General features: G+C 35.0%; 1 protein-coding gene across 3 annotated transcripts in view; it reads right to left on the bottom strand.

Moving 5' to 3' along the window:
- The window catches only part of pard3ab (par-3 family cell polarity regulator alpha, b), a 77,503-nt gene that overhangs the window by 49,433 nt on the left and 3,546 nt on the right, over nucleotides 1-24,524 (bottom strand). For all 3 annotated transcript variants that reach the window (XM_059501374.1, XM_059501375.1, XM_059501373.1), the window contains exons 2-5: nucleotides 12,351-12,452; nucleotides 2,919-3,084; nucleotides 2,617-2,798; nucleotides 898-1,041 (exon numbers count right to left, since the gene is read on the bottom strand). In XM_059501374.1, coding sequence (XP_059357357.1) covers nucleotides 898-1,041; nucleotides 2,617-2,798; nucleotides 2,919-3,084; nucleotides 12,351-12,452 — 594 coding nt within the window. The remainder of the gene's footprint in view (nucleotides 1-897; nucleotides 1,042-2,616; nucleotides 2,799-2,918; nucleotides 3,085-12,350; nucleotides 12,453-24,524) is intronic.

Here is a 24,524-nt window from a genome sequence, read left to right on the forward strand (position 1 = left end):
GTTTATTAGCATCATGTAGAGTAGACCACATACACAACCCTTTCTTTTAAACAGTACAGTAGTAGTACGAGTCATGGCATGTTTCTTTAAAAAAGTTTTTTTTTAAATAAATATATTTATATTTCTGTTTTTAAGCATACATTTTAATGTACATAAAGCATTGAGCTACAAATAGTTTTGGGGTAAGGACTCACACTGTAAAGAATCAGTGTGCTGTGCCTTCAAGAAACATCCCCTTTACATGTCAAGTGAACAACAATGCTTTGATCTGCTAAGACTGTGGTTTTGCTGTCAAGTCCAATAAAGTTTTCAAGTGTGCCATCCTTTAATAGCAGCCTTTTTACAAAGTCTGCATTCCATGGTGACATATTCACAAAAAAAATCTGCGCTGAAATGTGTGCATTAACTTTTTAAAAAATTGTACACAATTAAGCTATTCTTTCCTAACACTGGGATCTTTCTGAAGGAAATGGAGAGCAGTAGGCACCACAAACAGCTAGAAACGACGGAGTTTGATGCACTTTCACACATTTTACTGTTATTTTCTCTGGTTTAGCAATAATATGATTTATCCAGCTTTCCACTGATTACCCAACCATGACTGGCCTACCAGATCCATCTTACGTCAGAAAAGTGTAGATTTTCAATGATTAATTTTTACAGCTTGGTTTCAATAAATGCTTATTTTGTACTTGGTAGGACATTTTGAAATGTTGATTTCTAAAGAAACATGATGCTTAACATAAGGGTTGCAAAATTGATAGAAATAAAATCAAATGGTTTAGTGTGAATTTTAAATCACAAAGACTGCAATTTTAGTTTTTATATAGTGATTTAGGGAAACTACTTAAAACAGCAATATATACATATGAAGATCTAGGTCATTTCAGTCCTAACCTGTTCATGTCGCTCCAGCCAGTGGTCCACCATGGGATGATTGGCGCTGAGTGAGGAACGGGCCTTTTCACGCTGAAACTCTTTCTGATTTGACCGCTGCCCTGCATCACGAGGAAGACTACGATACGTGTCGACACCTCGGCCCTGAAGAGAAAAAAGTTTTGTTTTTTTTACACTGTTAACTCCCTGTTAACTCTTTAGTTTTAATGATAATAATGATTCACATGCACATTAATGGTCAGATCACAATTTAATATAACAGTAAACCACCATGAATCCCCAAAATATTTTTGGTCTGTGAGGAAACTGTGCTGATGGATAAGAAAAAGCTGTAAATCAAAGCCTCATACTACAAAGGAATAAACAAGATGAGAGAGAGAGTGAGAGAGAGCGTGAAAGAGTGAGCAAAATCCATAACTCACTGTCTGGAGAGTTTTAAGACTAGCATTGAAGTAAGCATTACTCTGCTAGAAGAGAACAGACTGAGAAATGATGGTCACATCAGCAAATGCATTAAATGAACCCACACACACACACAATACATTTAACACACAAACAGCAGTGCAACATTTTCTCCAATCACTCGGCTTTGTTTATTGAGCTCTAACTGTTTGTGAGATGTGGGGTTTTGAACCATTCAGAAATGACAGTAAATGTTCATAGATATGTCATGGAGGGTGACCTCTGCTTCTAAAGATTTATCGCATATGATTTGAGAAAAGATACAGGCAGGAACCTAATGGCCTCCAAACAGCAATACAGCTAACAAATCAGAGAGTAAAGTCAGCTGCCCACTTAGCACTTACCACCTCTAAATATCTTGACAACCTTTGTGTGAACATTAACAGAGTGCTAGAGTGCCTGCTCACTTTTATCTTGGCACTGGTTTTGAAAGGATTTTGTCCCCATTTATCCTTCTAATAGGGGTTTTCAAAAAGTTTTTTTTTTTAAAGAGCAAGAAGCTATGTATCAACAGTGAATTACAAAATCACAAACATTTACTTGAAACAAAAATTATTTAGAGAATTGGATAAAAAGATGAGACAGTGTACTTAACTTTAATGAGGAACAATACCATCAAACATTATAAATGTTGAAAAAAATTGCAAAATATGCAAATATTTAAGTATTTAAAAAGTGTATTGAGACAGACTCAATTATCTGTAGAGCTTTATGGGAGTTTGTATTCCACGCTGAGCTCTTTTGGTGCAATTTGTTATTTATTAAAATATTTCTTGAAATAATGCAAACTGATGGCTTCAACAAAAGCATATACCATTGATTAACAACCTCGGTAATCACAAATGCTGTGTCTTACATAGGTTTAAAAGTTAGGGTTAAAAATCTATTTGCCTATGCAAAAACTTATCTACTAAATACCATTTCTTTTTAATTTTTGACTTCCAGAACCTGCACTCAATAAGCATCAGAGTAGGCCATTCTGAATGGTATAAATTTCTTCCGCAGAACATAAAAGATATTTTGAAGAAGGTTTCATTTTATTTAATGAAAGTCAATGAGTTCCAAAATAACACATAATTGTAAAGACAATTTAAGGTCAAAATAGCTTCTTTTGAAGAAGAATTAAAGTCCTATAGGTTTTGGAATTACATGAGGTTGAGTAAATTATGACAGAATTATAATTTGGGGTGAAATATCCTTTTAAGTCATTTATGTTCCTCCACTACAAAGGTTTGGACCTTTACAGCAGCTTTATACCTTCCTCTCCAGACTGTTTGTGTCGGTGGAGAAACGTGGTTTCAGGAAGCCAGCGGTTGTGGACCATCGTGTGGGATTTTTTCTGGAAGGTTCTTCGGGTTGCGAACCAGGCTCAGAGAGCGACATCGCTGTCAGGTTCAACAGTGCTGGATCACTACTGCGACGAACATGCAAAGGCATGTCTGTGAGAAACAGAGAGACCAATGAGTGGCACAAAAGGCCAAAACTTCCACAGAAGTGGCACATTTCAAACTATCAAAGACCTAGACAACATTATGAGAGTCTCTTTATTTATCTCTTACTGGTTCGAAGCGTGGATGTGGTGACCTCTATCTCGCTCTGGGGCAGGTACGGTTGGAAGGCAGATGGCTCTCCAGAGAATAGTTCAGGCGACTGGGTGCCCGTTGAACTCGCACTGGTCCCGTCACCTCCGACATGAGGCTCTTGTTCATCAAACACTGCCACCAACTGAAATGAGAAACAGAGACAGAAAGAGTGAGAAAGAAGTGTTTACATTTAAAAGAGTGAAAACAAAGTAGAACAGCTCTCTACCCTGAGTTCTAGTTGACTGAATGCTCACTTGCTTCAGTTTGCTACTAAATATCAATGCTTAACATCCATTTTTATGCCTTGCAAATTTAAAAAAAAAAAATGTTTTTTTGTTTTGGCAATTCTGCAGATTATTATATAATGCTGTGTTGCTGGCTAACATGGATGAGGTTTGGTCAAAATTGTAAAAAAGGCTTGTAAAATACCATTGTTTTCCAGCCTGTTACAGCTGTATAATTTATAGTTTGCTGCAAAGTTTCTTTTCATTTTTTTCTTCTTCTTCTTTTTTTTTGGTAAAGAAAAATATATTATTATAATGAACAATAAAATGTTAGAAACTTTTAAGTTAATACATCTGTTGTCACTAACTAACAATGAAAATATATATTTTTCATTGTTTTAAATAGTTGAATCATTTATTAATCTAATTCTTGTTAGTTAACGATATATTAGATTTATTGTAAATTTGAACATTAACCTATGCTAATAAATGACATACATGATAAAGTGTTGTAAAAGAAACTATACAATAAATACAAATAAAAACTACTGCTAAAATGTTTGGGGTCTGACTTTTTTTGGAGGGGGAGGGGGGCATTTCTAAAATAAAATTATATATTTCAAATAAATTCTGGTCTTTTAAGCTTTCTATTCATCAAATAATCTTGAAAAAAAAAACACACAGTTTTCATAAAAACCTTACACAACGCTACTTTTAAATATTGATAAGAAGTAGAAATTATTCTTAAATGACCAAATCAGCCTATTAGAATGATGCTGGAAATTCAGCTTTGCCATCACAGAAATAAATGACATTGTTAAATATTAAAATAGATACTGAGAACTTTCTTTATCAATCATTAGCCAAAATACAATATGGCCTGATATGAAGTAATTATTGTGGCACTCATTGGTGTCATAACATACAATCTGACCAGTGCCAACAACCATAAAAGACAAGAAAAATCACCTACAGCCAGTTTTTCACTTGATTATTCCTTGGAAACTCTGAAACATAGCTACTCCTGTGTACAACGATGTAGCTTTATAAAGTCTGTAGAGAGCTTGAGTGTGTGTGTGGTGTCCTCATTTAGAGCAGGACGCTCTCATCACTGTGTCCCTCAAGACACTAGTGTATTTGGGACAGAAGGCAACATCTTATGCTACAAAGTGAACATCTGGTCTCAATTATGCATGTGTGTGTGTGTGTGTCAACATGAATGATAACACTTGAGGCACTGGTTCAGTGGGTGGGCTGTAATGGTTGGACACACTCAGTGCATTTGAGGCTTGGACTGACTGATGGAGATTTGGACCAATCACAGAAGCGCTGCTGAAGGGCACACTACCCAGAATCCACATGGATGGTCCCCCTCTGAGGCTTTTCATGAGTGTGTTTTGCAACCCACAATCCTGGATGTGGGAAATAAGACACTGAAATCTGTGTGTGACCCTTCTGCATTTCTTAAAATGATTACGAATGTCTGTTAGAAAATGACTGATGATGGCTGTTTTGTATATAATTTTATGAAGAAGAACAGTGTGGATTATCTTAAACATGATGGGTCTGGAATCATACTCATGGGAACGGACATGTACGCAACTATTTGAGTGTGTTTGTATTATACAAGTTTAAAACTTGGCATTGTTAGAATTATATGACCAGTGAGGCTTTCAGTGTTTCACATCACAGCAGATCTTCAGAGTGCAGCCAGAGATTCACCTCTGACGGTTCAGAAAAAAAAAACACATTATTTACTATAATTAAATTCATATAAGGACACCAGCTACTGAAGATTTTGATTTCAAATAAATGCTGAAATGCAAAATTTTTTAATACTCTATTTAGAACATTTTATGAAAAAAGCAACAGGGTTTCTACAAAAACATTCAAGGATTATTCTCTTCCAGAATAAACATTTAATGAAAATTAATTCTCCTCCATGTCATTCAAGATGTTCGTGTCTTTCTTTCTTCAGTTGGTTTGGATTTTTTTTCTTTCTTTCTTCACATTTGATGGAAAGAAAGTAATGTTTTTGAGGAAAACATTCCAAGATTTTTCTCCATATAGTGGACTTAAATGGGTGCCCAATGGGTTGAAGGTCCAAGCTGCAGGTTCAATGCAGCTTCAAAGGGCTCTACACAATCCCAGCTGAGAAATAAGGGCCTTGTCTTGTGAAAGTACTGGTCATTTAAAAAAAACTATATAGTTTAACCACAAATTCTCCCATTTAAGACCACTATATGGAAAAATCCTGGAATGTTTTCCTTCAAATCCTTTATTTCTTTTCAACTGAAGAAAAAAAGAGATGAAAATCCTGGATGACATGGGGATGACTATATTTTCAGGATCTTTTTAATCTGGAAGAGAACTAATCCTTTAAGCACCACAACTGTTTTCGACACTGATATTAATAAGAATGATTTCTGAAGGGTCATGTGACACTGAAAACTGGGGTAATGATGCTGAAAATTCAGCTTTGCGTCACAGAAATAAATGACATTTTAAATTATATTAAACAGTTATTTTAAACCGTAATGATATTTCACAACATTACGGGTTTAATGTATTTTTAATCAAGTATATCCACATTTGATGAGCAAATTTTTTTTTATAAAAACTACATATGCATACACTTACATATTAACCATTACTGGGTGAAATAGGTGTCTTGGTAAACACATTTTAATTGGTCACAAGAAACAGGCTAGTTCATCCAACAAGAAATCATTTCATATGTACACACTCACACAAGTACATGGTTTTTCCCCACTACAGAAACAAAAGGGCAGCGCAGTGAAGAAAAACAGACGGGAAAACAATAGAGAAGAAGGTGAAAGATGCATGAAGACGTGAGGAATGTCTTTAGTTGGAGTGTATCCATGTGTGTGTGTTTCTTTCTGCTTTAAATAATCCAAACCTCAACGAACTATAGCATTACAAATAACACTGCAGTGCTGTTCTTCATAAGGTTGAGTAATTCTTTACTGGTTCCCTAAACAAACATGACATCTCATGTATTATTGGAAATACCCAGACAAACACAGTATCATTACAGGCGAACCAGCAATAGCGGCGTTGAGAAATTCCTCCATGCATTTCACAATGGCTCTAAAAACAAGAACTCACTGACCCGAGAACACAAATCACATCTTCACACAACACTGGAGGTCAACAGAGGTTTGTATGCGCCAAGTGTGCTGACAGGAAGTTCCCAGGAGAACATTTGTATACTTCCTGTGAGGATATAAATTTCCTCTCTTTAAAAGGTTATGATCTTTGTGCTTCACGATCTGTTGTACCCATCTCGCTCTGACACAAACACACACACTCTGCCCTATAGCCTAGTTTACATATAACTGACCGTATGAGTCTGAACCCGACCAAAGGAGAGGAGACCACAGTTTATCTTCTGCTGGACAGTTACAGCTGCAAAATCTGATTGGATGAACAATATTCAAAGCCGTTGTAAAACAGCCAGCACACAAACACACAGAAGTGTCATGTGATCCTTCAGATTCCGGTTAATACATTTGGTATCGAGAAGTGGTGGGTAGCACATATATATTTCAACCAAATTCTGGAGTGTTTCTGTGGTCATTTTCGCCCATTCATCCAGTAGAGCATTTGTGAGGTCAGGCGCTGATGTTGGAGAAGGCCTGGCTCACAATTTCCATTTCAGTGTTCGATAAGGTTGAGGTCAGGGCTCTGTGCAAGCCAGTCAAGTTCTTCCACATCAAACTCATCCAACCATGTCTTTGTGGACCTTTCTGTGTGCACTGGGGAACAGTCAAGCTGGAATAGACAAGGGCAGGTTACACACTCGCCCATCAGAATGCCAAACAGAGAAGCAGATGTTTCCACTGCTCCAGAGTCCAGTGGCTGCATGCTTCACACAGCTCCATCCAACGCTTAGCATTGCACTTGGTGAAATGAGACTTACATGCATCTGTTTGGCCATTGGAACATTCCATGAAGCTCCCACCGCACAGGTTTTTTAGGCTGGTATTAATACCAGTGGTAGTTTGGAACTCTTCAGCATTACATTTAAATATAACAATGCCAACATTACAATACATAATATTAAAAAGTGTATAAATCAACATTGTCCAATAGCAATGCGTTTCAACGGAAGTCTGCATCTCTCTCACCTCCCCTAAGCCCAATGAGTTTTAACAGACTCCCATAGTGTGCCGTGATCAGATCAGATATGACTGGTTATGATCGGCTGTGATTGGTTAATGCGATAAACCGTGCCTCTTGTGTTTATGCGTGTTAAGTCAGTGTACTGTTTGAGTACATGAATTACTCCGGGATATTGGTTTGTTTGAACTCAGATGGAGTGTCAGCCACATTAAAAAAGTTAACAGCTTAAGTCATTTGTGGATTAATGCGTATTGGAGACGTGAACTGTTTAAAACGATTCAGTTCGATTTGGTGAACTGGTTCAAAAAGATCCGGTTACATCGAATGATTCATTTTCGCGAACCGGATATGACAAACTGCTTTGTTTTGAACTGTCTTACAACAGACACGGAAGAAAAGACAATGCTGAATAAAGTCGTAGTTTTTGCTAGTTTTGGACCAAAATGTATTTTCGATGCTTCAAAAAATTCTAACTGACCCTCTGATGTCACATGGACTACTCTGATGATGTTTTTCTTACCTTTCTGGACATGGACAGTATACCGTACACACAGCTTCAATGGAGGGACTGAGAGCTCTCGGACTAAATTTAAAATATCTTAAACTGTGTTCCAAAAATAAACGGAGGTCTTACGGGTTTGGAACAACATGAGGGTGAGTATTAAAGACATAATTTAGCAAATTGGGTGAACTAACCTTTTAACGTAAAAATACAAAATACAATTGTGGCTATGTGCTATTTTTCTGATAGTGTAAGTAATGTTTATTTAACCTAGAAAATGTGACTGGAACATGAATTTACATTCAATTTATATATATATATATATATATATATATGTAAAGATTGGACAAATGGTATTGCTCTAGTTTCCAAGATCAGTTATTCATATTTAATGTTAATTTGCCCAGACGAGAAATTTTATAGGCATGTATATCTGCTCAATGTTTCAACATTCAAGAGTGAATTAGCACAGAGATTGCCTTAATGGGATAGTTAACCCCCCCCAAAAATTATTTGATCAACATTTACTTACCCTAATCACATTTTAGACTTGTGTGACTTACTTTCTTTTGTGGATCATAATATATTTTGAAGAATGTTGGTAAACCAACAGTCACTGGTTGTCAATGACTTTCATAGCATGGAGAAAAAGACAACTACAGATGACTACCAGCAAATGTTTGGTTACCAAATATCTTCTTTTGTGTTCAACAGAAGAAAGAAAGCATGCCCAACCTTAAGGTATTTTTGTTGCAAATTGTGCCTAACAACACCCCTAAACCCATGTAAAACCAGTGTGACCGAGAGCAAATAGTCTCTCGTGGCTCAATGCTTCAGTTTCTCATGAGGCCTGTTGCTAATGGAAATGAGTTAGTGTTTGAGACGGCCACACCAGCTCACAGCACTTCAATTATAACGCATCTATGCGATGATTAACTGGCCACTGGTGGCAAGGGGAATCTTGGTCACAGTCTGCATGTACATACACACACGCTCCAGATCATGTGGTCAGAACCGAACGCAACACTGCCTGCTGCACCAACTCACAGACACTTCCTGTTAAGACGCCACCACTCACACACTTCCTCAAGCCTTGAGGAAAACATCCACACAAACAAGATGTCCACACGTACATTGTCTGACCAGAAGCAGCCCGTTTAGATGCTTAAACGTCCTGTTTATAACCGATGACCGCTTCCTGTCCAGTAGAGGATAGAGGACGTTACCACAGAAGGGGGTAGAGTAGACATAAAAGAGCTTCGCATTTCTCAATACCTGACAGAGGGCCAAACGTTAGCAGATTCATTGTTCATTAAGACAAGCCTTGACGATTAAAGAAAAGTGTGCTGGAGAGAGAGAGAGAGAGAGAGAGAGAGAGAGAGAGAGAGAGAGAGAGAGAGAGAGAGAGAATGCATGTTTAAGGTGAATCTTTGGTGCCCTCTACTGTTTTTATTTTATTTTTTTATTTTTTTGGTGGGCAAAAAAAAAAAAAAAGTTTGATTCCAGCAGAAAATAATTGTAGATAAAATAAAACAATTGTAAAATAATTGTGCTACAGTTTGAAATAACAAAATGTGTCTGCAGTAAGGCATTACAAACAAGATATACAGGGCAAGGCACTGCATCACCAATAAATGTAACAAAATATAAAAGCATACAACTGAAATATCATGTTAAAATATAGCTAATTAAAATCAAGTAACAATCTAATTCAATTAATTGAGGAAATGTGTGTTTCATTTTACTAAATTTTAAAAAGGTACATAAAAAGAGAACATGGATGATAAAGAAATATCCACTCACACCATTACTGCAAAAACATTTTTTTTTTGTTTTTACAAATTAAGGAAAGAGTTTATTTTCTGTGAATAAATAAATAATATATGAATAAATTATTTTTTTATTATTTTTCACAAAAAAAGTCTCTTAAGCTCACCCAAAAATGCATTTATTATCAAAAACAGTAAGAAAGTTAGAGTAATATAGTGAAATATTTGAATATATTTATATGTCTTAAAATGTAGCTTCGTAATTCTTTCATTAAATTCATCAGATATAAAAATGGTTGTTCTAGATAATTATTTGCATCTTCTTTTTGAGGATTCTTTGATAAATAGAAAGTTTATTTGAAATAGACATTTTTGAAACACTGTTAGTTTTTTACTTTCTATTTTATGCATCACTGCTGAATAAGTATTAATTTCAGTAAAAACAACGACAACAAAAAAACACAACCTCAAACTTCTGAAGGGTAGTAAAACTGGAAAAAAAATTTAAGATTCCAAAAACATAGAAATAAAGAAAAATAAAACCGAAACTACAAACTAGTTTTATTTTAAGTTTTGAATACATTAAACCACGTAAAACATTTAACATTATATTTGTTAACAGTAACTTAACATACCTTTAAATTCTAAAATACAGAAAAACTATTCTAAAAAAAAAAACGTAAAACATATTTGAATTATACAGATTACATATTTAAATTAATTGCAAAACATATTTAAATTATATGAGTCTGTTTACTAAAATACCTTAAAATACTTAAACTAAAATATTAAATAAATAAATAATACACACACACACACACACACACACACACAAAAATAAAAAATAAAATAGGCACTATTTTAAACAAACAAAACTAAAATGAATTTATTTTTACTATAAAATATAAATAAGTAAATTAAGAACACAAAACTATAATAACCCTGCTCTGAATGTGTTTGCCTGGGTTTGTGCATTTAGCCTGAAATGGACCATGGTTTACCACAGACAATTAGAAAACTGGTTATGGACTATTAATATTAGACAGTCCACATTTGTGCAGAGAGTTTTTCAAATACATGTGTGAGTTTCTGTACTGTTGTGTGATTCCAAGTTGAATGAGTCACACTAAACCACATTAAAGCATACGGTACTGTAGCACTTCCTGTTTGCGGACAGTGTTTCCCTTGAACACAGGTGCAGCATGAGTCATGCAGTAAATCTGTGTGAGACACCAGGATGTGACATGTGCACTGGCTGATAGAAGGTATGGCCTTTTTAAGGTAAAACTAGACACTATCAGCTATAAATGTGTGAGCGTTATCCTGGTGGAATGATCTCACATGCTCCCTCAGGCTCATATGTGAAGTGTCTTTTATTTCACTCAGAGAACTAAAATAACACTCACACGCCCAGACACACCCACCACATCAAACACACAACTACATTCTAGCAAAGTGTCTGTGGTCTCGGTAAGCCGATATCATCTGTCCTGGGTCAGCGCGATGCTGCAGTGTGGAGAGGACAGCGCACTGCCTGTGTTTGACCACAGGGGGGCAGAGTCACACTGCACAAAACCGAGAGCTCTCCTGCCATTTTAATCAGTCATCCATTCATTCTGCTCATTAAATATTCACAACTGTTTACTTTTATGACTTTGAATGTACAGTACAGTAAATAAGAGATGCGTCAATATTAAAATTCTGCTCTGTATCAATAAGACAATAATTTTGTTCATGTTATGTCAATACCGGATTAGAATTATATTGCCAAAACAAACGTACAGTAAAATTACATTTTATAAATGTTTTTAATTTAGTTATATAATGATTATATTTATTGTTATTATAATCACTATTATTATTATAAATAAGACAGATTTTTAATATGGGACTTTATACAAGTACAAGAAACATCCACATTATGTAGGCTGCTATTAATACAATTACAATTTCCAAATAATAATAACACCACCACCAAAAATAAAAATAATTATTATCATTATCAAGCAATGTACACAACATTACAAAGACTAATAGTAAATAAATAAATAAATAAACAAACTAATTACTTAATGTCATTGGCATCACAACATTACAATTTACAATATGAAAATTTATATTTATTTTATTTTGTGCTTAAAATTACAATCAACAGTGTTATTAAATTATTAATTCATCTTTAAAGATTACATTAAAATCAATCTAACTGTGAAATATTATTGATCATGCAAAATTGAGTACCCAAGATTGAAAGTTAAAAAAGATAGTAATATATATATATATATATATATATATATATATATATATATATATACACACACACACACACTATTGGTAGCTGTCTAATTGGTAGCAGAAGTCATTAGCAAATTATCTAAAAATTTTCAAAAATGAACACAAAAGCAGTGGAATGTGTAGAATGTGTTCTGAATGACGTAGGCTGGAATGGTGTGGAAACCTGCGGCGTTTCTGCAGATGCAGATACCATACAGGTCTAGTGACATATCAATAGAAAGAATCACTGGAGTTCAGAATAGTGTGTGTGTGTGTGTGTGTGTGTGTGTGTGACCGTCCTCAAATTAGGTCATGGTTATGGCGAGACAACAGTCATCTGATACCTGTAACTAAAATATATACTACTAAAGCAACACACAGGAGCGCTGCCCGTTTTAGAAGAGAATGCTAGCAGTGTTTGGCGAGTGTGTGTGTGTGTGTGTGTGTGTGTGTGTGTGTGTGTGTGTGTGTGTGTGTTGAAAGCATGTCTCACTCGGTCTTTGTCATCGGCCACATCACACAGAACATCATCCAGGTCAAGAATTCCTCCATCACCGTGTTCCAGCCGGTACACCTGAACCCAGTACTCTTCACCCTGAGAGAGACACACAGAGATAACATGGTAAACTTCTGTTTGACTTTGGCTTAAGTTTAAGTATTTCTACACCTCTCTCTCTCTCTCTCTCTCTCTCTCTCTCTCTCACATACACACACACACACACAGACTTTATCAGGACACTCTAATCAATGATGAAGAACACACACACATAATGAGGGTTTAACTAATCAGGGTAATGCACCTGAACCAGACAGGACAACACACACACACACACACACACACAGGTCATTACCACTCATCATGACACCCACCAGACAGACAGAACACAGCACACACACACACACACAGCACACAGCACACACACAAATACAATCAGCACATAGCCACAGACAACAGAGAGCAACTGTAGGTCAAAGCCACAGAGAGAAAGAGAACCAAACTATGGGACAGAAACATTTATCAATCAAAACTGAAATGCACTTTCCTGTTACAAAAACAAAAGCAAAAACGAAAAAACAAGCAAGTAAACAAAAACAAACAAAAAAACAATAAAATAAGTAATCACTGTAATTAAGCTTAATATAAAATGATAATGTAATATTTAATATAATAATATTTAATAGAAATAAGAATAATATAATATTTAACATATCTTACAGAAATAATACAACTACTAAAACTACTATACTATTAACTATTATTATTATTATATTTATTCAGGAACCCAAACCATTTAACTGAACATAGAGACTATTATTAACAAAATTATGATTTATTAATAATAATAATGATGATGATGATGATTGATGATAATATTTAATATGAATTAAATAAACTAATGTAATATTTTACAGAAATAATAATAATATAATAATAATTACCATCATTATTAGTAACTATTATTATATTATTACTAATTTGTTGTACATTAATTATTATTATTATTATTCAACTAATACAGATTATACTAATATCAAAATTCATACAACAAATTAAAAATAGAAATTAATACATATTTATATGAATACTATTTATTGGACAAAAGTTTTATAGTGCTGGATGAATCATAAATGTTTTTGTTTTTATATTAAGTATTTTTTCTCAAATCTCGAAGCCTACTGACATGATCCAGCCACAGAACCCTCAAATATGATTTTATGAGGTCATTTAGCTGCTTAGAAAAGAGAAAGTGCACCTCTGCAACATAAAAGGTACAGGTTTTATTGCGCCAAAGTTCAGGGGTTTTGAAAAACTGCAATCAACTCGAATAAATTACAAAAAAAAACATCAAAGCATAAAGAGAGTTTCATCAAAGAGTCAAAACAGACTACAATGAATAAGTAACTGCTTCATTTTGCCGGCCAAACTAAATCATGTCACAATGTACCACAGGTATGAACCAATCAGCACTGACTCTACCTGCTTAGCCCAGCCTTTTTCCTCCAGGAGTCTCTTCTGCAGAGAGAAGTGATGCTTCCACATCTCTAACCATCACAATCTGTCTTTCTCCACACAAAAAAGAAACCAGACCAGCTAAAAGTCCCTTTATGTCTCCTTGCCATTCCTTTCTCCCTCTCAGTTGAGAACCAAATAATCCCAAACGAGGACGCGTTCAGTAACGTGAGAAGTTCACTCTCAGAAAGCCCCGTGTGTGTAAGCTGAGAGGATTGTGCTGTCAAAGACAAGTGTGTGTATTTGATACGAGAGCCCATGTCTTATTGAGCAGCCGAGGAGGAGAGACATGTACACAGCAACCGGATATTCAAACTTACTTTACGCTGCTATCCTAACTGTGTTTGTGTGGGTGTATACATGTGTGATTTTTATTAATGCGTTGGTAATGTAATCCCTCGTTTCTGATGCTAATAAAGCTTCTTAAAGTCTCCTGACAGAGAAAGCACATGTCCGTTAACCCAAACATGCAGTCCAATAAGGGAACGTCAGTCTCCCCCAACAGAGAGCAAAGTGTTTTCATGAGAAAGAGCCTTTATGAAGCCTCTCTTTTCAACAAACTGGCTCTCTTTCTGCAGGATACAGGAAATAAGAGTAATTTCGTAGTTGCTAACTCACACACACTCATGGTCAGCTTAATGTGTGTTTACTCTAAAGAGGCAAGTGGGCATCTGAAATATTTAAAAATGTGACAAACAGTGCCAAGGAACATGTTCTTACCGTTGTTTGATACATTTTGAAGCATGATCATTGGCATGTTTTCACAGGCTGGCTGGAAATGTTTAATGAGTTGAAAACAGAAATTTACAGAGAAATCATCTAGAACACGCTGCAATTCCGTGAGGAGTAAACGCTTGCATTTGATTCAGCGACGTGAAGATCCTACATTGATCTGATGAGGAGATCCAGATCAAGAAATGATTCAATTTGACTGAAGAGGATTCATTCGAATCACTTCTGTAAAGAGATTCAGGTTTGAGGTGACATTCATTATAATTAAAAATGAAAAAAATTGTCAAAATGTGTTCTGTTAACCGACTACTATAAATATTAGGGATGTAACGATTCACTCAACTCACAATGCGATGTGTGATTGTGTGATTTTCTAACAATTTTTTCTCATAATCTGAGATTTTTACTTGGACAAAATGCTGCACTTTTCTTTGTGAAATTGAAATGTCAAATAAAATTACAATGAAATTTTAAAACATATAGCAAATCAAATAGATAAATAACACAAATAAAAGAGGCAACCATTGTATTTTAATGACAATCCAAGATGCTGCAAAAATGGAATGGTCTGACTTTAGTTTTGTGAAACTACGCTAAATAAAACATCTGGGGAAAAAAGGAAAATAATGCAGATTCCCTCTCTGACAGCAGATGGCGCTTACGAAGCAGAAATATAGTGTTTCCTTGGCTACTGCTGTAAACAAAGCAGCCTGCTCTAATAAACACTACTTTATACGGAGGGAAGATGAACAAAAAAACATCTAAACTTTTCTAAAGACAGTCAGTTCCCCTCAGAGATACATTCATATAAACGCCTACCCCCGTGATTCATTTAACATCTCAACCGATTTAAATCGTAACATATTTGTATTAATTTTCAACCGACTTGTGGTGTATCGTTACATCCCTCATAAGTATGCCTTTCATGGGTTTATCTCCCCAAAATTGTAATCATTGAGCCTCCCAGGCACCATCAAAACATTTAAAGTAGCCTGCTAAGATCAGTATCAATCTCTTTCCAGCTCAACCAATAGCGAGAGTTTGGGGCGTGGCTACTGTAGCAGGCTGAGCCAGACAGTTTAGCCAGTGCGGCAACACTGACATATTAAATGATCAAATTTATAGAGACATGGTAGAAATGCAACCCAAAATTTGAAGATTTGCTAAAATATACACAGATAGACAACTGGTTAAAACAAGGGTAAACACTGGTGGAGCTTTTATAAGACTATAATATGTAAGGAATAACTGACATCGGGCCATTCCTCTAGGTGACATTTTTAGTGCAAAAACTATATACTTCATATCTAAGAAGAGTTTTTTTTTATCATTATTGTTCTGTTTTGATTAATGTACCAAAATATTGTTTAACTCTTTGTATTATTGTTTTTTTGTCTGTTAATTATAAAAAAAAGAAGAGTTATGAATAAATTTGTGATGCAATTTTATTCAAGATGTTTATTCAAGATGTGATTCCATTTAAGAAGGTAAGATTCGATAAGAATAACCTGGAAAGAAGATGTGATAAGATTGAACTCGCGAAGAGAGTCAATATAACTGAGATTCAATTCAGTGGCAGGTTGATTCAATTTGATTCAGGAAGAAAACATTAAACTTAAAAAGAGAAGATTTGAATTCAGTTTGAGAAGAGATGTGATTACATTAGAAACTGAGAAGTAAATCAAGCAGCTACACGATTATGTCCAGAGACTTAAAAAATACCATCACAGAAAATATTCTGAATCTCTTCATGTATTCCATGCTTTCAGCTACAGTCTCTCTCAGGGGTTATTTGGCAGAAATAATAGATGCTCTGATCGAGGGGGACAATATTAAGACTTAATATTTGAATACTTGAAATAAAGAGATTATGCCTGTCAATTTATTAATTAAATAGCATAAAGAAAATAAGACAATACAAATTTAATTATTCATGCTCCCAACCTGAACCTCAAAATCTGTAATAAAGTATTTCCCGTCATCAGAATAAGTAATGCATTTGTGAGTAGACATCAATAATATTTCAATAATGATGTAATGTTACAATCCAAAAATATTTCTTAATTATCATCATTTAGGGGGATTTTCTCAGCAAATTATTACAAAACAAAAAATCAATTGTTATTCAATTAAAGCAATCGTTCAGACAAAAATTAACACTGAAGAAGCTATTTTGAAGAATGTTGGTAACCGAACAATTACTTGTCCCTAGTGTTGTCACGGTACCAAAATTTCAGTATTCGGTACCGATACCAGTGAAAATCCACGGTTCTCGGTACCAATTTCGGTACCAAAGCAAAACACAAAAATATGCTAATTTTAAAAAAATTACTTTTTAGCACTAAAAATAAAACCAATGCCATTCTTTATACTTATTTACAATTGTGTTTAAAGTTTTTCTACAAGTTATATAACTATATAATTAAAAACAGTAAACAAGTTTCACCCAAATTTAATTTGTCTTTTAATTTATTAAATTTAAACATTTTATTTTTGGTAAATAAAGGGGATTTGCTATTAAAATTAAAACATGCAAGAAATATTGTGATTTATTTCTTTAAAAAATATTTTCAACAGTAGTAGCAGTATCACATACATTTTACTAAATAATAGTAATATTTCTACCACAATGCCTTTATGTAAAAATTAACTTTTAGGCCTAATGAATGCATATTTGTCATTTTAACTGAACTTAAGACTGGTGGTGATGCTTAAGATATTTTTGGTCATTGAGGGTTTCTGTAAAAAAATAGTAATAGATCATATTAATTATTATTAAAAGATAATACTACTACTAATTCTACTATCATACTAATGTATATACAATGCACTATGAATTGATGAGCTGCTGGGTTCATGAATATTAATCACGTTGTCTGCGTTCGGTCAAACTGATTTGCTGAAATAGACCAGCGCCAGCCAATGAAATTGCCATTTGCGTATTAGCTCCGCCCACTACCGGAGAAACCGCCCGGTATGTCTTCTGCTTGTTCGAAAATGAATATGAATAATTCTATATGAACTCCATTATTTTGACTGTAGAAGACAACAAAGAATAGTTTACATATAGCGTGTCGATTCAGCATGGTAAGCTCTCGCTCTCTCTCTCTTTGCATGTGTGAGAAACAGCGCTATCAGTAAAGCGACGGTGAGTCGTGCGCCTTCACAAAGAGTTTACAGAGCATCAATTACAGGTGCGCTGTGCGTCCATTGAGATGAACTGAAAAGTTCAGATCACTTGATGGAGAGAGAACTCTGAAGCTCAGACGCTGAAATTAATGCAAGCGTCATGCGCTTCGGTCTATGTAGTAAACAAACCCGCACATCTGCCATTCATTAATTCACACAGAGACGCGCAGAACACGGATTCATATTTCTAACAACTTTTGCGGCTTAACATTTACAGATACTGGTCCATATGGAGATTTGATTAATTTATGCTAACTTTGACAAATTCCATGACTGTCCATATTAAAATGTAAGTTTCATTTTCATGACTGGATTTTGAGATTCCGTCCTCGTTTTCTGCTTCGCAGAAATCATAGTGCTGAACTGGGTTTGAATGGGACCTCGGTACTACCGGTACTTAAAGAAACCTGGTACCGTCACATTTACATTTTTTTTTGTACCGACTTGGTACCGAAGTACCGGGTCTTTTGACAACACTACTTGTCCCCATTGACTTTCCATGTATTTTTTTAAATACAATTTTTATATACAATAAGAACCAGCAACTATTTGGTTACCCACAAACTAACCCTTTTTAATCCAAATAAAAAGTAATTAATTCCAACTTCACACCAAGGCTTAAAACACCCTTAAAATCTCATCACTAAAATCTCTGAACCTTTGCTCCACTCTCCCTTTTATAAGCGTATCTGTACACAAGTGCAGAAGAGTAAATCCCTGTAGCACAGCTGCACTCTTACATAACGCACACACAATGCTGTCTCATGTTTTCAGATTTCTGCATTTTCTTTCATTCTGTCTGTCTTTGTCCAATGTTTCAGAACAGACGACACTGAACCCATAAACTCACTCTCCATCTGAGAGGTTCTTCCCCATGAAGCGCGCACATGCACCGAGTCAAACTCATTTCACTGAGACTCAATTAAGTCACATCCATTAATGCCTCGTTTGAGTTAAATATAGAACGTCCGTTAGCACTCATCTGTCATCAGCTAGGTCCGCAGGCAGAAGGACAGACTCCAAAAATGACTGTTAACCTCGTAAAACCAGTCAGAGATTCAGCATCTCATCTTCGGGTTCATCAAAACACGACTTTTTCCTCATGAATCACAAAATATCATTTTTTAAAGAATCTCCCAGTTAATTTTTCTAAGTGAATGAGGACTGGGGATGTCAAGCTTAAAAAAGGACTCAACAGCACCATAAAGATATTATAAAAAAAAAAGGGTGTAATATTAAAAAATGTCTAAATATGACAAATTAATTTGTTATTCACCAAAAAAATTTATAAAACATGACTAACAGCAAAACCGGGACATTCAAAATGTAAAATCATTTTCAAAAATAAATCTAAAAATTGTTTTGTTCACTCCGTTTAGATTATTATAATTTTTAAAATGCAACTATTTTATCATGGAATTTTATATTTGAGACTGAAGACAAAGAAATGCATTAAAGCATTTGTTTGCCAGTATTAATAAATACGAATACAAAATACATTTTAAAAACTATTAAAAACTCATATGAATTGCTTTTATTATACATTAATTTATGCATAACACCATCATAATGTGCAGTTAAAGTCAAAAAATGTAAAAACAGGAAAAATAAGACAATAAAGTAACCAATAGGGGACCAATGTATTGTGCTGCATTCCCACTTGTACAACATAAAAAAGCATTTGAAAAGAAGAAACAAAGGATGAAGGCACAGACAGAAAAAAAAAGTTTTTAAGTTTTAATGTGACTTTCATATCACAAAAAGAAACATGTTAGTTTTAGTAAAAATGAACCCCTGGGACATAAAATTGCTCTCAGCCGAGGAAACACCCATATACACTGAATCCTGTATGTTTATACACACACACTCACAGCTGCTTACAGCAGAAAGCTGCCGTCTTTGACTATTCCAGTGACATTAGTGCTGGTGTTTTAAATATCATGACAGATAACTTATAGACATGACCATATAAAGACACAATCCCCCATCTCTCCCTCACACACAAACACACACACACACACAGCAGGAGATTCACACAAATGCAAAAACCGTGCTGCTAAAAGCAGTCGCCTGAGAAATAAGTCCTTCATGAGCTTCATGCAGCCTGAAATACCCCTCTGTGGAACTCATGCCATTCAGAATAGCTTGGCACCCAGATAAACAACTTGCACAAACAATTTACCAACCTACAAACAAACGCTCACAAACACACACTGTGTTCACTTGCATGGACAGGTTTAACTAACATTTCTGAATATACTCATGAGAAAAGCAAAACCAGTAAAAATTTGCATGAATGTACTAAATGAGGTTTTATTTCATATCTACAGCAAACGGAGTTATCAACAAGTTTAAAAGTACTGATACATGATTCATGTGATGAGGCAAAAAGGTAATGTCATATTCATGTGATTGCTATACAGGTACACACCATGGTATTTATAAGAATATTAATATGATATTACTATAGTACACCTCCAAAAAACATGACAATAGCATTATATTTTTTGTTAGAGTAGTAATCATGGTTATCTTATAGGAAGAAAAACAGATGTGAATGGGAAGTACCACAACAACATTTACAAAGTTGTGTGTGTTTCCTAAACAGAAGATGGAGGGTCAGTCTGACATTTACACTCAAGCAGACATTTAATTAATGTCTGACAACTAACCAACTTAATCACATGGGTCTGCACAGCCCATCTTAATGTGACACTGTCACTTTAAGAGGTATTGAACAAATGAAGTATGTGTGACCCACAGCATAACAGAGAACATAACACCATAGTTGTGTCCAGTCCATGCTGTTTTCTTACAGACATTACTGTGTTTGTGGTGGTCTGCGGGGTTTAAGGCATGCAGTTTAGTTTTGGTTTAAATAAATGGTTAATAAAGTGGTTAATTTGGTTATTTGGTGTGTTTATGTGAATGGTATTCTATAGGGTTTACAACATTTTACACTGCAAATATTTGTGTACACTTTTAATGTGTGTAGCAAAAAACAATCCAGAATTTCTCTAAATATACAATTGACTTACAGCAAAACAGCTATGATTCACTTTTACACCAATTACGATTAGAGGAGCAGATTATTAATTAATAAAGACTTATTTTTGCATAAGTCCTTGCACAATACTATGTTTCGACATCAGACACGTTCCCACAGTCCATGGTTTGCAAACTAATACAGTTTGATGATTGCATCACATAAGCAGCTCTATAAGACGTAGTAAACTTGCTTGGTAGCTCACCTGGTACAGCATTGCAATTGCAATGCAGAGCACTCGGTATGAGTCCTAGAAAAACACGAGTCATGTTCAAAGGGCTCAAAGACTTGTAGCAAGCGGAGATGGCATGGCTGCTTCAGCAAATGCATTTCTATTTCACATTTGCTTTTATTAACATTATCCATTAGGTTTAGGGTACAGTTTAATGAAGATGGTACATTGTTTTCAAGTGCAATAGAGCCAATTTACCCAGATATTTCATGTCTTGACTAGCACAAAATGTACAACAACCAACGTAATAGAATGCTGCCAGAATGATGTTTATCAGTTTCAGATAAACCTGAACACACTTTTAGCACCACTCACAGAATATTTTACTGTGAAAATGTTGTAAAATGTATTACAAGAAGCAATGTAATATGTGACCCTGGACCACATAACCAGTCTTATGTGTACATTTTTCGAAAATGATATGTATCCATTATCTGAAAGCTGAATAAATATGCTTTCCATTGATTTATGGTTGATTAGGATCAGACAATATTTGGTTGTACAACTATATGAAAATCTGGAATCTGAGTGTGCAAAAAATTCTAAATACTGATAAAATCGCCTTTAAAGTTGTCCAAATGAATTCTTAGCCATGCATATTACTAATCAAAAATTAAGATTTTATATATTTAAGGTAGGAAATTTGCAAAATATCTTCATGGAACACGATCTTTACTTAATCTCCTAATGATATTTGGCATAAAAGAAAAGCCCATTCGATGTAGATGTTTTTGACCCATACAATATTTTTTTGGCTATTGCTAAAAATATACCCCAGCGATTTAAGACTGGTTTTGTGGTTCAGGGTCACATATTTCACAGACAGTTTTGCCACAAGCGCATTTTCCCAACGAGACTGAATTGAGTTTTCTAAAAAGGTTATCTGAGAGTTTCTCCAATGAATGTTCAGCAAGAGGCTGTGGTTCTCTGCAGGGAACTTACTAACACTGTTTTCCAAAATATCCTCTAGTACACCAACAGCTTCATTCCCTGTGGGCAAATCTAGGATCAAATCTTTTATCCCACCAATAAAAAAAAAGCGAAGCAGCAGAACTCAAGAAAATACTATATACAGTCAATACATAGACAACAAACTGACAGATGTTTCCAAACCACATTTACAGCTGATACTTGCGCTAAATGTTTCTGTATTTCTTTATACAGCAATAACTATATATACCATAAAAGCTTTATAATAAAACCTATGGTGGCCTGGAGCACAGTGCCAGTCAAGATTGGGAATTACCTAGAATCTCATGATAATGATGCCTCAGTGAGTTACCTGTTAGAGCTACACCAATTAAACACAATCAACCAAATCAAAGCTCCTCCCAGACATTTTTAAAACACAGAAACAACCATACATATATATATATATATATATATATATATTTGTTTTTTTTAAACAGTTCCTTATTGGCTCTATATCGGACACAGCCCTAATTTTTAGGCTTCTGCTTTTGAAACATTTCCACAGCTTGTGTAACTCTTGTTCTGTGTCAGTGTGACAGCTGAGCCCTCAGTCTACTCAATCAAATCACTGAGAGATTACAGATACAGACACCCTCAGGGACGAGGGAGAATCAAGTTCATTTGGAGCTTATAAAGTCCTCTGATCAAAGTAAAAACACACTAAACTGCACAACAATCTATAGACTTTTCCCACACTGACTTGAACTCACTTATGCAAGAACCACAGACTGAGGGAAGCATGCATTACTTCCGTTTGCCTTTGCATGCTTAACAAATCCAATATTCAGCAGCAATTCATCAATTTCTGTCGTATTATAAACACATTTCTCAGATTTTAGCATAAAAATGCATGTAAACAAAATAGCTGGGATGGCTTTTTCACATCAAACTAAATGCACTAAATGTTCACTGGAGAAAGCCATTTTATGGATAGAGGACAATGTTAATTATGTCCAGGAGCGAAATGTTGGTGTTAAAACACCTTAATGATGGATTTGCTTCCTACAAACATACAGCTTTTCTTCTCACAAAATGTAAATTGATGGACTGAAGTTGTGTGGATTTCTTGTGGATTCTTCTTGTGATGCTTATATCAGATGTTTGGACTTTCATTCTGATGGCACCCATAGTAGTAACGCTAAAAAAAGAAAAAAAAGAAAAAAACTCTCCAAATCTGTTCCAATGAAGAAACAAACTCATCTACAGCTTGGATGGCCTGAAGGTGAATACATTTTCAGTAAATTTACATAAAATATTCTATTAAAATACAAAATTTACAACAGATCAGCCCTAAATTCGAACCTGACAGTCTCACACAAAACCTCTATTTGTTTGATTGGCCTAAAGAGTAGCCACAGTCTGAGCAGCTGAAATACTAGAACCTAGAAACAGAATTAAAGCAATGTGAACAGAAAGAAAAAGGCGAGTTGAATGTAGTTAAAGAGTAGCAGAGGTAATTTGGGGGAAAGAGAAAAGCAAATGGAATGTGTGACAATGTAACAGAACCAAGGACACATTCACAAACACTGTCCTTGTTTCAGTGCCTGTATTTATCTCTCTCTATGACACCCACTGTACTTTATTATTCACACCACTTCCTGCGATATAAACTACAAATGGACATCAGCATATCATCTACCTCACAACAACCCTCCACTTCCTTGTAATAAAGCAATGTCAAAAAAGCAACATTCTCTCTTAACTACCCTCCACACCATCACAATACAAGCTAAATCATCTCAACAAAACTCTACACACACACCAAATCATCATACTGACTTACCATCATAATAATAGCACTCCAAATCAGCATAATATTAGCTCCAAAATACACAAACGGGGTTCAATATCATTACATCACTTGCTCTACTAGTGGATCCTCTGTAGTGAATGGGTGAAATGTAGTCGGGTCAGCTGACATAAAACTGGCCTAATCTTACATCAGGTCATCCTTAACTTCATAAAATCTGATTTGCCATAACAATAACACTCCATATGATTATTATAACTGCTCCATCACAATGGAACGCTATATCATCACGATAAAACTCTACATCATCATAATAACAGCTGTGATCGTAGACATATACACTAACAGATGTTCTGTTTAAGAGCAAACACAGTGGAAACAACTTTCATTTAACAATAAATCATTACACACACACACAAGCTCACAGGTGGCCAACAGTGAAAACACATATAAACAATTCTGCTCATATGCTACTAAAAGTGAAAATTATTTATTCATGTGAACAAACATGCTTTTGTCTTACTCACCCCTGCTCTCGCAACTCATATATCAAGCTAAAATCTCTGAGCCTCGGATCAGTTAACTGTAAAAGCAATGTATTGAACGCTATTAGTCTAAGTGCTGATCCTGAATGCTGATTTCTCCCCGGCGCAAACCAGACTTTGGGGTATTCTCGGATATCTGCTGGTGCAAATGGTGGTCAACAGGACAGCCCAAGCTATTAACATCTAAATT

Source organism: Carassius carassius, chromosome 20 (genome assembly GCF_963082965.1).
Source record: "Carassius carassius chromosome 20, fCarCar2.1, whole genome shotgun sequence".
NCBI classification, from domain to species: Eukaryota; Metazoa; Chordata; class Actinopteri; order Cypriniformes; family Cyprinidae; genus Carassius; species Carassius carassius.